This window comes from Scophthalmus maximus, chromosome 22 (assembly GCF_022379125.1).
Source record: "Scophthalmus maximus strain ysfricsl-2021 chromosome 22, ASM2237912v1, whole genome shotgun sequence".
In the NCBI taxonomy this organism is placed as follows: Eukaryota; Metazoa; Chordata; class Actinopteri; order Pleuronectiformes; family Scophthalmidae; genus Scophthalmus; species Scophthalmus maximus.
Window position 1 is genome coordinate 2,356,072 of NC_061536.1, and position 14,941 is coordinate 2,371,012.

General features: G+C 45.8%; 2 protein-coding genes across 3 annotated transcripts in view; one reads left to right on the top strand and one right to left on the bottom strand.

Moving 5' to 3' along the window:
• Nucleotides 1-10,018, top strand: part of dlgap3 (discs, large (Drosophila) homolog-associated protein 3) — a 118,661-nt gene extending 108,643 nt beyond the window's left edge. For both annotated transcript variants that reach the window (XM_035621015.2, XM_035621014.2), the window contains exons 9-13: nt 750-969; nt 1,980-2,274; nt 2,374-2,465; nt 2,670-2,816; nt 3,496-10,018. In XM_035621015.2, coding sequence (XP_035476908.1) covers nt 750-969; nt 1,980-2,274; nt 2,374-2,465; nt 2,670-2,816; nt 3,496-3,801 — 1,060 coding nt within the window. In that variant the 3' untranslated portion in view covers nt 3,802-10,018. The remainder of the gene's footprint in view (nt 1-749; nt 970-1,979; nt 2,275-2,373; nt 2,466-2,669; nt 2,817-3,495) is intronic.
• A 919-nt stretch (nt 10,019-10,937) lies between these two features.
• LOC118292048 (tissue alpha-L-fucosidase) lies at nt 10,938-14,211 on the bottom strand. The gene is made up of 8 exons (XM_035620703.2): nt 13,683-14,211; nt 13,046-13,180; nt 12,753-12,890; nt 12,562-12,667; nt 12,257-12,457; nt 11,960-12,150; nt 11,522-11,621; nt 10,938-11,418 (listed from the first exon to the last, which is right to left on the bottom strand). Exons 1-8 carry the CDS (start codon nt 14,021-14,023, stop codon nt 11,284-11,286), a joined length of 1,347 nt encoding a protein of 448 aa, XP_035476596.1. The 5' UTR covers nt 14,024-14,211; the 3' UTR covers nt 10,938-11,283.
• Between the last annotated feature and the right edge of the window lie 730 nt (nt 14,212-14,941).

The following is a 14,941-nucleotide window of genomic DNA, read 5'->3' on the forward strand; positions in this document are numbered from 1 at the left end:
TCTTTGCCCCCAAAAATATGTGGCTTCAACAATAGCGTGAATAATTTTCACATGTAATTTCAAAAGAAGGCTTCATCTCCCTGGCGCCCCATAGTGCCGCCACCTATGGCTGATTTCTTGGCCAGATCCTATTATTTCATTTAACATTTCATCAGACATCACAGCTTGAACTCTGTAACACTTTGTTCCAAGAATGTCTTGTTTTTTGCCATTAGTGACTGTAACCATGACTACTGCAAATCATACACTCGACATGACTTTCACACGTGATGCAGCCCTTCTCCTAATTATATCCAGCGCCGCTTACGGGTCAGGCGCACACGCATGCGATGCTTCACGCACTCCCAAACCTCGAGCAGTGTGTGATCGCACACCTGCTAACAATGTCCCCCACCTCCTGCCATCACCACGGATGACAGTGGGACGTCGGTGGGTAAAAGAGGACCACGGGAAGGGAAATCTGAGTCACACCTCACACAACCTCATCAGACAGCAAAGAAGGATGAGAGGAGGTGGGATATAAACTCGTCACTGAGTCCACTGACATGACATTTGCACACACCAGTGCGTCATATGCCAGAGGATTCAGGAGGACTTATCTCAGATCGAGTGAATAGTAGTGACTGCAGTGACAGCGTGACTAACCCGGCCCAAACAGGAATGTGCAATTATCAGAAGAAAAATAATCGGAGAAAAAGATTTGCGTGCGATACTCTGTGTGACTGGATGGCTGCGGGCCTGTGTTGCAGGCGGGCTCGCTTCAAGCGCTCCAACAGCGTGACGGCGAGCGTGCAGGCCGACCTGGACCCCGAGGGCTTCCCGGGGCTCAGCGTCGCCGTGCCAACACAGGACAAGAGTCTTCAGTTTGGCTGCTCCTTCCAAAGGCACTCGTCAGAGCCCGAGTCGGCCAGTCAGTACACCGAGTGCCACCGCACCGTCCACACGCAGGGACAGTGGGCCTACAGAGAGGTAGGTCTGCAGGGAAAACATTTTCAAAGCAGCTACTTTAAAAAAAAAATATATATCTTGGAACGTGCATTGTTTCATATAACATATGTATTTGGGGGCGAAGGTGGCATGGATGAAGACAGCCGCCATGTGTCTGTGTCATCTGTAGCCTTGCTAGCTCGTCTGCTTGTTCTGTAAACAGTGACATCACTCTTATAGAACAATCTAAAGCAAAGCAAATGAAAGCTTAGTAGTCAGCCTGCCTTATTTATTTTAATTCTAATAACTGTGAGAGAAACACTTGTTGCAAACATCCTTCCAAATATGAAACAATACCCTTTATGAATATTCATGAAGGATAACCTCGAGTTAATCAGAAACTGTCTAAAGATCCCCTCAGTATCAGTGTCTCCGTTTCGTAGGTCTGTCACCCAGCAAAACACTCATCAGGAGAAATATCAGATAATGAAGACGAAACAGCTTGACGACAGCGTTGTTCAGAGACATCAAGCGTCATTTTCAGTAATGAACTCCTACTGAAATGGATCCTTGGAAAGCGTTTTCAAACAGAAACTAATAAAACAATGGTGTGGCCTATTAGATTAGATTGCTTGCTGCAGCCAATATTCATCGGCTGGTGGTAAACATGCAAGCAGATGCTGGTGATAGTGTTGGTTCAGTCACCGCGTTCACTGTTAGGGACGTAAATCGGTGACATGGCACTGAGACCGTTGGCGGGAATGTGAATAGTGTTGACCAGGTGCTTGTGCATGATGCAAAGGCACCACCACAAGAGACAGATGCATTGCACATGACCAGGCCTCATCGTATATTCCCCACAATAACTGTGTGCACATTGTGTCGCTAACATTGTGATACAAGCCACAGTTGGAAGGTCTCCATGATCCATGACTGACTGTGGGATTGTTTGATGTGGTCCCTGTAAATCTGTTCTTTCATTCATTGTGCTGGAGCGTATCCAAATACCTTGTATTTTTTTCCTCAAACAGTTCTCTCTTCTGTTTTCCCAGGACTTTATCCAGAGTGGCTACACCACTGACGCCTGCCCAGCAGACCCACGACCTCACCAGCACCCGCACTTGCCTCCACGCGCCCACTCCCCTCTGCCCATCACCTCCGAGCGAGCCTGGGCGGGAACGCCCTCCTTGGAGGGCCCCCGGAGCCTGCCCGACTCGGGCCGGGCCTCGCCCTGCATGAGAGATGGAGAGTTCTTCTTACGCCTCCTGCAGACGGAGGTGGAGAGGATGGAGGGCTGGTGCCAGAACATGGAGAGGGAGGCCGAGGAGAACGAGCTGCCTGAGGACAGTGAGTTTGGGAGGAGGGTCGCATAGATTTGAGATAAAGATAAACTATGAATAAATTCTTGGATTTCTGAAACTTGTTCATGTGCTGTTTCATCCCTAGTTCTCGAGCTGATTCGAAATGCTGTTGGCAGTGCCCAGATGCTAATGTCTCAGAAGGTCCAGCAGTTCTTCCGCCTTTGCCAACAAAGTGTGGTGAGTGTGTGTGATTGCATGCAAAATCATGACAACCCACACTACATACGTTGCGTGGTTCGGACGCGTTTCATTGTTGCTTAGGGCAAAATTGGCTGCAAAAACACAAGGCACTGGTCCTGTGTAATATTCTCTCTTTCACAAATCCCTGTATACACTCTTTCACGCATCACCTGTCACACCCTGTCCCACTGCCCCTCCCAGGACCCATCGGCCTACCCCCAGCCCACCACTCAGGACCTGGCAGGCTTCTGGGACCTGCTCCAGCTCAACATAGAGGACGTCAGGGTCAAGTTTCAGGACCTCCAGAGGCTCAAAGACTCTGGTTGGAGGCTCCCACCTGAAAAGAAGGTGAGAGGCCCGGGGATCCAAACAGCCTTGGTTTCCCTTCAACAACCCCCCAGAGCTAAGATGGCAATGTGCAGAAGAGTAGCACAGATGGTCGTGCCCTCCGAGCGTTTGCGGGCTGTGAATATACAGAGCAGCAAGAGGAACTGAGCTGAGCTGCCCACGAGACAGTGGAGTCTTAAACTGCTAGAAATGATTCTAACTGTAACTGTTTTTTGCATTTATTGCAAACAGAGGGAAAGTATTTGCCTGATAAATTATTGTCTACAAAGGTTAGACTTCTCACTGATCAACTACATTATTCTTGATAACAAACTAACAATTGTTTCTCCTTTCTTCTTTTTTTGTTTATTTATTTATTTTTTTATATTATTTCTGTTTTTCCTTTCCCATTTCATTTCCTTTTATGTGTCCTGATGCCAATGCATGCTGACATACGTTTTGCTGATTTCTTTCTTTCTGTCGTTATGTCCTGGTTCATGCTTCTTCCTTTCTTGAATTTAACCTTTTTTGTTTGTGGTTTTTCCTTTTGGTTTCTCCATTCTCTTTGTTTTTCCCAATATCTCTCTATTTTTTTTGCATGGGATGCCTATTTGTGCCTCCTTAAAAAACCATCTTCTCACCACCCGACACAAACAATTCCACTGTCTGTTCAATCTATGTGTCATTATCGATGGGCTAGGAGGACAAGAAGCTTCCTCCTCCTTTACCAAAGAAGCCAGCAGGCGGGGTGAGTGGCAGCCTCCGGGCTGATAGCACTGGGGATGTGGGCACTGGAGGTGGGTCGGGGGGCCTGGTGGTACCTCGCATGGGTGGACACACCCTACCCATCAGGGAGAAATCCCTGGACCTCGGGGACCGTCAGAGGACAGAAGCGAGGAGGAGGCTGCTGCAGACCAAGAGAACCGCTTCCTTCAGGCAGAACTCGGCCACGGAGAGCGCCGACAGCATCGAGATCTACATCCCCGAAGCGCAGACTCGACTCTGAACATAGAACTGTGGTGTGTCCCTCTCCACCTCCTCACTCGACACCCACCCCCTTCAGACCCGCGCCTAGTTTTGGATCTTCTGCAGGCCGTTGCTGTTTATCTGCTGGCCGTCCCTCAGCATTTCCATTAGTTCAACTTACCACAACTGCAAATGCCAATATCTTGCTCATTCAACAAGCAATGACAGCCATCTTAGTGTCTTGAAATTTGGACATTTTACTGACAAAGAGGCCTAGACCCGAAATGGTTGCTCGCAAATATGAGTTACAGATCTTTTTTAACTCTGAATTTATTTATTTATTTATTTCGCTTCATTTGCCAACTAACACTGGGCAGCGGAGGGTCACGCAGTAGTAGCATGCCTGTGCGTGTTCACCCAGCACTTCTCCATCACCGAAAACAAAGGGCTTAACAGGCACAAAACCTCTAACAGAAACTCCCTGTATGGATCCCTGACGCCATTTGCAGCAGAATCAGCTCCGCGCCACGTTTTGGGAGGTTCCTGAATCGCAACAAGAAGAATCCATGCTCTTCACTGATGCCACCAGTACGGATGAATGAACATGGATGACTCTCTCTCCATCAGTTTAAATGCCATCAAAGTCAGATGGGCCTCAGTCCCCAAGGAACGTCCTCCAAACGCACTCAGCCTGCCCCAGCTAGCGCCGTCCACCCAGGTGCCATACGTCCACCCAGGCCCTCGGTCGAAGAACGTGAAACAATTTTCCGTCTCTCTCTCTCCCTCTCCTTCATTCCCCTCAACCACACCCCATGTATCCGTCGACCACCCCTTGGCACTCAGCAGTGGGGCTGTTTGAATGTGCAAGTGCTCCTTGTGCAGCGAGCGCACTCGTGTTTGCCGAGAGGAGCATTTGCAGTACAGCATCACAGTCTTGACAGCTAGAGAGCATCACAGACAAAAGAAAACAACAACTCTTCATGTAGTCTTTCTGGAGTTTCAGGGGCGGGGTTGCTTGGTATTTCTACGGGAATATATGTTTCGGTGGCTTTTCAGGACTGTTTACTGACAAGGTCCCTATTTCACTGTGAGACTATAGCACCATCAAGTGGTCAAACGTGGACCCAAACCGACACGAGTGGTGCGGGGAGAGTCATTCCCACCTCATTGTCAGAAATGAGCAGACGCCCTGATGAAACCGCCACGAAAGAAGATCAGTTTCCTTACTTTCCGCCACTTCTTTCCCTTACCCCTTGGTTCCTGTTTTCTTCTACTCAATATAGTTTGTGTGGACTTTCCCATGGAGTTTTTTGTACGATTAAGAAGGCGGTAGATCAAAAGCCGCCAAAGTCTTCAGCGGAACCCGCTCGCCTAACTCGAAGTGCACACAGTTTCACCAACACACTCACACACACACACACACACACACACACACACATACACACACACACACACACACACACCACTGATGGGAGAAGGAGTGAGTTCTCTGGACGAAAAAAGAAAACAAAAGGAGTCATATTGTACGCGGCTCCCTCCAAAAACGTTTCCAAAGAATCATCACCGAGAAGAAACCGTCAGTTGTGAAACCATAGAAAAGAATCCACTAGGTTGTGTATCGAATGATGTAACACTTGTTATGAATGGAGGGAAAACTGTGTGTTTGTTGAACTAAGCGTTCCTTTACTGCCCAATTTCTTTACTGGACTCCCTGAAGTCGTAACACCTGGTGGTTCCACTGAAGTTGTAGCATGACTTTGAAAAGCTTTGAAGGGGTCTCATTTACAGATCTGTGCGAGAACACACGTTTCTTATTGAAGTACTTTGTATGGATGTTGTGCAAAGGCTTGCGTGAGTGTGTGTGGTGTATACGTGAAGGGCTGTGTGTAATACGGGACGTGATGAAGCCCAATGAAAACTAAAAGGTCAGAATCAGCCATTTTGAAAACATACAAAAGAAAAAGAAGAATCTTTTAGCATGACCAGTTTTTCTTTTCTAAAAATTTGGATGGAATGTGTTGGCAAAATGGGATATTTTAAATGGGAGATGTATATTTTATGATATAATCTACATTTCTAGATTAGTAGACACTCTTGAGTACAGTATATGTACAAAAAAAGCATATATCAAATGTGAAATACAGTATTATTATGATAGATTATAGCATTGTGTGAATCTTCAGCTGTGTGGCATATCCAGACTCAGTATATATGAAAAAGAATTTTCAAATGATTATTATTACCTTAGGTTTGTGAGTGCTGGGTCAGGTTAACAGGGTATAACTGGCAAGAGCGTTAATTGCCAAGAATGATCCTCATTAGATCTACTGTATATCTATGTGTGGTTCTAACAACATATACTGCTGTATCCCCTCCCTGTATTTCCTCTTTAGAGCCAACTACACGTGCCTAACCAGCTATATGTGGAGGTTTCCGGTAGAGTTTACAGTACACATATATAAATATATATGAGCAAAAGGAGAAAGACATGTAAATAGCAGGTCAAATCTGCATTAACACCTGCAGAGACTACTGTTGAAGAAGTTTAACTGTACTGACATGCCACCCTTTGTCTCCCTCACTCTCACTTGCAATACTCACACAAGATTGGCAGATTTTGTTAATACTGCATGTTTTGTGACCAACTTAGCAGAACCTCATTTTTTGACCGACACAAATTAAGAAAAATTTTGTAGCTTGTAAACATTCTTTTTTTAATTGAAAAAAAAAAGAAAAAAAGATTGACGAGATTACAAGATTTTACAAATGCAGTCGTTTGAATGAGTGACTTATTTGTACAAAGGTTATATATCCTTGGAGGACAGTAATACTGTAAAACCTTGAAACAGTCCTCTGTGTTTTGACTTGAATCTCAATTGAACCACCTCGGTGTAAAAACAAGCTGCCCTGGCAATGGAAAAGACAAGGGCTCAAAATCAGACATCAGTTTCGCAGCGGTGTTTCCTCCCCTCACCCCTTCTCCGCTGTTGCCCTCAAACTTGACAACATCTCTGTGGTGTACGACACAGCCCTTCTCAAACAAAGCACAAAGACCTGCTTTTATACTGTTACTCCACTGTGAAGGACCCTCGGCTCCACCCTCGAAATCCTCAAACCCGCACGCGGAGGGATGGCACGGTCTTTCCATTTTCGGGCCTTGAGGGGAAACCAGGAATCAAGGAGGCTTTGTTGAATATCTATCCTTGGTAGCAACTTCTGCTGCTTGTTCAATTTTTGGCTGACTTTCCGCTCTTCACTTTCGATCACAAGTGGAGGTGTTCGCCAGCCACTATGCCTTGAAACAGGTCCGTTTCAAACACACGTTTTTGCGGTTGGGAGTTCCATCGATTTTTTTGATTTTTTTCAGTATTTTATCTATCTGTCCTTATATATATCTGCACATTATAAATACAGGGGCCTCAGCTAAAGATAGCAGCTGGGTGTACAGTTGTAAAAACATGATCCATGCACTCACAAACACACCAGACGACGACATGAACCCCTTCCCCTCCTTGCTGGAGTGCAAAAACCCCACACGGGCAAGCCGGACGGACAAGTCAACTCCGAGTACCTCAGTTTCTAGCAGCAGTGTCTCCAACCCCCCCGACCCAGGCCTCTGTCCTCAGGGGATTCTCTAGTACCACACGACAGGCGGCCGCTGACAATACAGGACCAGAGCTGCCCCCCCCCAGGAACGCTCTCCATATTTCTCTGAATGAAAGGGGCAATGCCCGTCGTTCCTCCAGTAGCCATTTCTCAGAGACTGGAGAGCAGCAGGGTCGAAGGTGGTGAAGGAGTTGGCTTGGTAGCTCAATTGTAGCCAATGTGTGTGTGTGTGTGTGTGTGTAATGTGTGTTGTGCATCTGCAACAAAGTGGAGCAGGAGGGATGTCGTAGCAGCAGATTTGAGTTTGAGTTTGACATTTCACAGAGGGCAGAGCTGCTCTGGAGGAAAAACGTATTCACTGGACCATCTCGTTTTCCCTGATAGGAAGCAGGAGATCTTTTTCTATTCATCTAATGTATTATTATTACTCCCCGCAGGCCTGTAGATGCTTTTTGTCCATGAATAATCAGTCAACCCACGTTTCAGCAGTGGAAGGCTTTTGACTTACTCACAGCAAAAGGAAATGTGGGGTTAGCTGGAAAGTGTATTTCTACCCACCTATTCTTATATGCATTTTTAATTTGTGTATGAGTAAACTGTGGAAAAGGATGGACATTCAAAGTAAAAATATTGTTAAAAGGTTTTTTTTTATACATGATAAATAAAAATAAATAGTGCAATGGAAACAGACTAAGCGAATATGTGACTGTCTCTCGAACTTCTGCTCTAGCAGAAAGGAAATCAGAAATCAGAAGTGTGGACCGAATAGCAGACTGTAACATTCCTCAGATGAATACATAAAAGCCATATTTGGCATCGTATTTTCTGCATTGTATTCCGCCATTTTAGTTTAGTTCTGCAGTCTTCTTTATGGATTGATTTAATGGCACCCAAACAGAGAACTGTTCATTTTTATGCACTCAACCCAAAAATGGTAGGGAATGGAAATGTGTGTTAAAAAAATCTTTTCTTTTGCTGATTTCCTGGAAATTTGATCACACATTAGCTCTAGATTGAAAAGTATTGCTATGCTGATATCAACAAGATAAAATAACACTGGATAGGGATAACTTCCTGTGAATCCCCCGTGTAGAGACATCCTAACAGGATGTAAATGCTGAAAAGAACGGCGTCTTCAAGGTCGGACTTCATGAAAATCGTAAATAACTTTTAACACTCATTTGTACTTTTGCCTAACTTCCTTTAGACGTATTTGAGGTTCTCCTCTCAGAGGTTTGTCTCTCCGTCTGCCTCCAGAGCAGCTCGCAGCCCAGAAGAAGTTCAACTGAAACTCCAATGTGCCTTCAGCCCTGAGGTGTAACTGCGTTCGTACTGTGTGTGTGTGTCTGTGTGCGTGTACTTACACTGTAATGTTGCTCTAGAGTACACACACAGGTAACCATGTGGGCCAGAGACAATTGAGCAATTACTGTGTAATTAAGGAAAAACAAACACCCTGCCACCCTCGTGTTTACAAAACTGTAAATACATGTTTCCAATGGACATTGCTCTTCTCAATATTACATATATTGTTATTACAAAATGATTATTATTATTACTATGATTATTGTCATTAAAGGATTCATTATTGCCATCACTCTCTTTATTATATAAATGCTGTTGTCAATTATATCTATGGGTATACATTGTTCTGTATTCAAGAGGCGGAGCTCGTGTTCACTGACGAAAAAGAACTACAGTAGTTTAATCTGTGATGATTAGTCTTAAATCACTGCTGCTAAGGAGATGGGAGTAGAAGGGAAAAAAGCAAACTGACACTAACTCTGGGAAGACATTTTTTTCCTCTGGGATCAATGATGGACAGATCACCAAAAGAGGAAAGTAAGAACAGGATGGACTGAGAGGAAGATCCAAACATTAGAAATACTCTCGTGCTTCGATTCCACTCTGAACTCGTAGTTCTGCCAGGAGGTAAAAAAAACCTGGACATCACACTGATCACAGACTGTCCACTCTCTGTATTCTACTCTGCACAGCAATGTAGCAAAAACTAAATAGCCCCTCGTTCTCTACTCTGTCCGCCTCCTTCATCTCTCTCTTGTGTTCCTCACTGAACACCATGATTTTTGATCAGACGGGTTAGATATGGCGAGCTTTTCTGTCTTTAAGCTCAGCTTTATCCTTGAGTTCTCTTGTTTTATACGCATTTGATTCAGTGCCAAGACAGCATACTGTACATACAAACATTAGACGCGTTTGTTCTTTCCTCCTATAAAAGGAATTGACTGGAGCACATAGCAATAGCGACGCCGTGAGATATGAACTTTTTGTTTCGTAGTTGCCACCGGTGGAGACACGAGATGCATGAGAACACCACGGTGACCGAGAGATGCAGTGTGAGTTTGTGATGGACGGCGGAGGGTGCTGCACAGTGATGTGTAAATCATGACTCTGGTGTGTTGTGCTTCGCATTTTGTACATACAAATTCATTTATTGATCTGGTATGTTTTATGGATCCAGATGTCGCAGGAGCACGTCTGAGAGCGCTAAAGCCCAGAGAGATGGCACACTGTGACGTGGTTTACCCCAACACAGAATGTAACACTGTCAACGTTGTCAAAACATTTTTTTAATGGCTAATATTATTACTATTAATATGATTATTATAAAGCTATTTTAGCGAGTTAAACCAGGCAAGTGCTGTGTCTCTGTTGTCTTTCTTTTGTGTCAATTTTCTTGACTGTTGAGGTTTTACTGACAAAGGCCTGGCAGCACAAGCAAACAACCCCACGACATTATCAGGTTCCGGTTCAAATGCTGCCCCAACTCCGATTGGTCTGCTTGAAGTATTTGACTTCACCTTTCACCAACAGTGCCACACTCACCTCGAAACCAGTGGGACAGAAAAGGACAAAAGGGACATTTTATTCTGTTCCAACCAGAAACGACATTTTTGGGGAAATATATTTATTCGCTTTCTGGCAGAGTTAGAAGAGAAAAATGATCATGAAAACCTCTACCCCCTACCACAGCTAACCATTTCCATTTTCTTTCTTTGTCTCTCTCTCCCTGTCTGCAATGCAAAGCAGGCCACACACACCTGCTAAGGAAGGTTAAATGAGGACAAAGAACATTTAGTGCTGGCATTCAGAGTCAAACACACAATCCCAGCGGACATTCTCTTCTCCGTCAGCTCTCAACTCGGACTTACACATTTAGAGGATTTTCTTTTCTCTATTTGCATAACAGTTGCGGCAGAGACCTGCACTCACTAATACGGTCCACTGCCACTGTATATTACGTGTCCGACAAGGATTCAGGAACTTGTGGCTTCAAGATCACAAGGTGAAGGCAAACCTGAGGGTTGCTGCACAGAACATGTGAACTGTCATCCACAAGTCGTGTGGCTTGATTCCAAGCAGCTAAAGAAAAAATAACCTATTCGCTCTCGGTTTATATATCTAATGTGAGGTTACAGGGAGTGAGGCAGGATGTGAGGTCACAGGGTATGAGCACAGCACAGCAGTGTGATGAGACCTGAACGAGTGTTTCAGTTCCAGAAATTCCGACAGACTAAGGACACGGTAAGAAAAGTCAAAGAAAGTGGATCTTGCATAAAAGCATTTTAATGCATCTTAAAGTTGTGCATATTTCAGAAAATCACTCATCCAACCATTTCAGCAATTTAAAAAAAGGGTACAGTAAAAATATAAAACATGAAATGATTCACTTATGAAATAGAAATTAGACAGTTAAGACAGTTCATTTACAATCAATAAATCATTTTTTTTAAAATTAAGAGTCAGTGGCAAATTCAACCTGAAATCTGCAATATTTCCTTTTTTGGAAAAAGTCCCATGTGCAAAAGTATCCCCTTTATCCCACATAATAAAAACCTGAGTATATTAAGTCCCAAATGCGAGCCACATTCAAATCAGCCGAGGTGTTTCAGGCTCACTGAACAGCCTCCAGTTTCAGAGTCCAGGCCTCACCGGGGGTAAAGGGCAGCTGGGGCAGGAGGATGATCAGGCCAGAACTGGGACTGACTGGGGACCAGGGTAAGGGCTTCGGATTCCCCAATAAGGTCACCTGGACATGGGAAAAAAAATCTTTGATTTAGATTATGATATTTCATCACACATACAATAACCCTTGCGTAAGCTGGTTGGAAACATCTCGTTAGTCACTTTACCTGAGTGGCTGCTGATGTTTTGGGTTCAAACAGTTGCAATGTGGACTTGGAAGGTTTGTCTGTGATGATGGCATAGACGGTGGTCCCTTTAGATGTATACCTAGAAAAAGGAAAATGATAACTGTACCAATAATCTGGACCGTATTCTAGACCATTTCGTGCAAAAAACGTATTCAACAGGACGTAGCAAACATGGCGACTCACACGGAGGTCGGGTCCACCTCATGTAACTATATTTAACTCATTCAGAGTTGATTATACATATATGAACATATAGTTATGGAAAATATATCAACTTTCTGTGAATAAGTTCTCCAAAATATTACACACTGTGGCTTTACAGTTTACAGCTTCAGCAGAAATCACAAGCATCTCACTTATGACACAACACAGGGTCACAGGCTGGTTGTTGTGACTCCGCTCCTCCCTGCTCCTTACCAGACTGGCACAGTGGTGTTGTCCGCCTGGACCCTCCAGGGTTTAGAGGCGTAGATGGCCTCCCCGTTGATATCTAGCCAGGCCCCAACACCCTTAAGCCTCTCCTCAAACACCGGAGGGATCATCCCCTCAATTGTGGGGCCCACATTCAGAAGGTAGTTTCCTCCCAGAGCAACAGTGTAGACCAGATCCTGGAACAGCAGCAGGGGAAGGAAGATGATAACCAGTCAGTCAGTGGGCAACAGCCCCGCTATCATTACAGATTTGGTTGTTATAAATCAGTTCTAATATCTTCACCTTTATGATGGAGGGTAAGCCCATCAGTTCACGCAGCTGCATGTTCCACCGGTAACCCCAGGATAACGTGTCCACAGAAGTGCACTTCTCCCACTTGTGCTTGGGCAGCTTGCCCGGAGTGTACTTGTCTGCACAGTTGTAGTAGCCACCATGTTTACAGGCACAGCCAGCTCCCCATCGGTCATTGGTCACAATGGTATCCTAAGGCGAGGGAGAGCTGATGAGTGCATGCAACCCCGCTGAATATTAACGGTCTTTTTTTTAATAAAGAAAATTGTCTGAAGCATTGTCTGAAGTGCAATTACCTTGACAGGGCTGTCATTGTAGAGCCAGGCCAGGAACTGGGTGGAGTTCCAGTAGGTGTCAGGTGCTTCCCAGTCCCCGTCGGACCAGATGAGCTCAGGTTTGTACCTGCAAAGGGCAACAGGGAAGCAAAGGCTCAAACACACCCCCCAGCATGAAAAAGTGCTGACGCAGTAATCAAAGCACTACCGACCTGACAACCATGTTGTAAAGCTCTGGTAGGAGTTTATCCAGCACAAAGTGCTGTGTTTTGAATCCATTCTTCTTGTCGAGCAAGTAGAGAGGGTGGAACCACTCGTACAGGGAGTTGTACAGTCCGTAGTGCAACGACCTGAATAAAGAAATGACACACCTGTTAATGTGCTGTTAAAGCCAGAGAGGATTAGACAACGCCAACTTGTTCTCTCTCAGAGTCAGTACCAGCTGCCAAAAACAACAACCACCACCACCACAACACGTGACAAAAAGAGTTAGGGCCGGACCCACCTTTTGCGCACGGCGTCTCCCAGGTCTCCCACCAGGTCCCTGTGAGGACCATTGTCCACCGAGTTCCAGTTCCAGGAGTAGGGAGAGCCCCAGTTGGTAAAGCCCTCGTGGTGTTTGGCGGTGAGGACGACATACCTGCGATTCACGTGAACGTGTGCCGTAAGAGTGAGGCACTGTACAGCTCAGAAAACCAGAGACGAGGCGGGGTCAAATAATACAGGGGGTGGACACACTTGTGTAATTGTACAGTGATACTGGCAGAATTCATTATTTAACAATCTGCGGAAGCAAATGCACACGCGCTTCTGCATTTTCCTCCTCGTGTTCCTGTACTTCTGCTCATTTGTCTCTCTGCCCCCCCCCCCACCCACACACACACACACACCCACACACACCCCCCCCCCACACACACACACACACACACACACCCCCACCCCCACCCACCCACCCACCCACCCACCCACACACACACACACACACACACACACACACACACACACACACACACACACACACACACACACACACACACACACACACACACACACCTTTACCTCTTTATGCAAATCATTTCTACGGTCTGTTTACTTTAAAATATATATATATATTAAGGAATTATCTAAAGAAGTGGACTCACTTCGCCCCGGACGCCTTGAATATGTCGGCCCACTGCTCCGGGTTGAAGAACTGAGCCTTGAACTGAGGCGCGAACTCCGCGTAGCTGAAGCCGGGCGGGTAGTTCCGGGCCATGTAGCTCACGATGCTCGCGTCCGGGGGCTGTCGGCCCTGCCAGTTCCACCAGAACCACTCGCTCTGAAAGCCGGGCACGGAGAACACCCCCCAGTGGACGAAGACGCCCACCTTGGCCTCGTCGTACCACGACGGCAGCGGCCGCGCGTCCAGGCTCGTCCAGTTCGCGGCGTAGCGGGCCGCGCTTTGCCCAACGAGGGCGGCGGCGAGGAGGCACAGCACCGACATGCTCACGGGGGAGAGGGCGGGGGGGGGGGTCTCTCGGGGCTCAGGCGACCATGGCACTCCCGTCGCCGCTGACCAGCGAAAGCTACGAGGACGCTCCGCTCGGGCTTTCGGCTCGCTGACGGGCAAATTGCGCTGTGGAGCTGGTCGAGACCGAGGCGCTGCGCTGCGCTGCAGGTGGATCGTTTCCCGTCACGTGACTGTTTTTCACATGACTCGTCACGTGGGTGTTTTTCCCCATGACTCGTCACGTGGCTGTTTTTCCCATGATTCGTCACGTGGCTGTTTGAACGACTCAATAACAACCCGTCGACACAGGCAGTGTCGGGTCGCCCCGTGGCACGTATATAACCCCGCTGCTTAAACAACTCGATAACAAAACTGGGACACAAGCTCTATCGGTCCGAGTAAAGTTCGTTTGAAACTTTTTTTTTGGTTTTTTTTTGGTACAATTGACACAGGCAGAAAAACAGAAATGGGTCGTTTTTTTTTTCAATTTTGCCTGAGAAAAACAAAAACAAGAATTCAGCTCGATTTTAGTGTTTCACTGTTCTTAGTGACAAACAAATATACCACCCAATATTTCATTTTCATTGGTGGGTGGGTCTTCAGTGCTCCCTTGCGTATGATTGGCTATGTTTGCGCTGTACTCTTCAAAATAAAAGTACTACCTCCTTGCCTTCAGACAGTGCAATGTCAAAACTAATATAGATGGATGGATGCATGGATGGATGGATAGATAGATAGATAGACCACTGAACATACTTGTACAACTATCGGCCATGATGCCGTTTAGCATATTTAATAATAATGTATTATTATGCTGTTATGGAGAGGTGGCGACATAATTATTTTATTACCTACAATTGCTATGTTTCTCATATCAGATGAACCCTCTGTCTTTCATTTAATTTAGTCAAT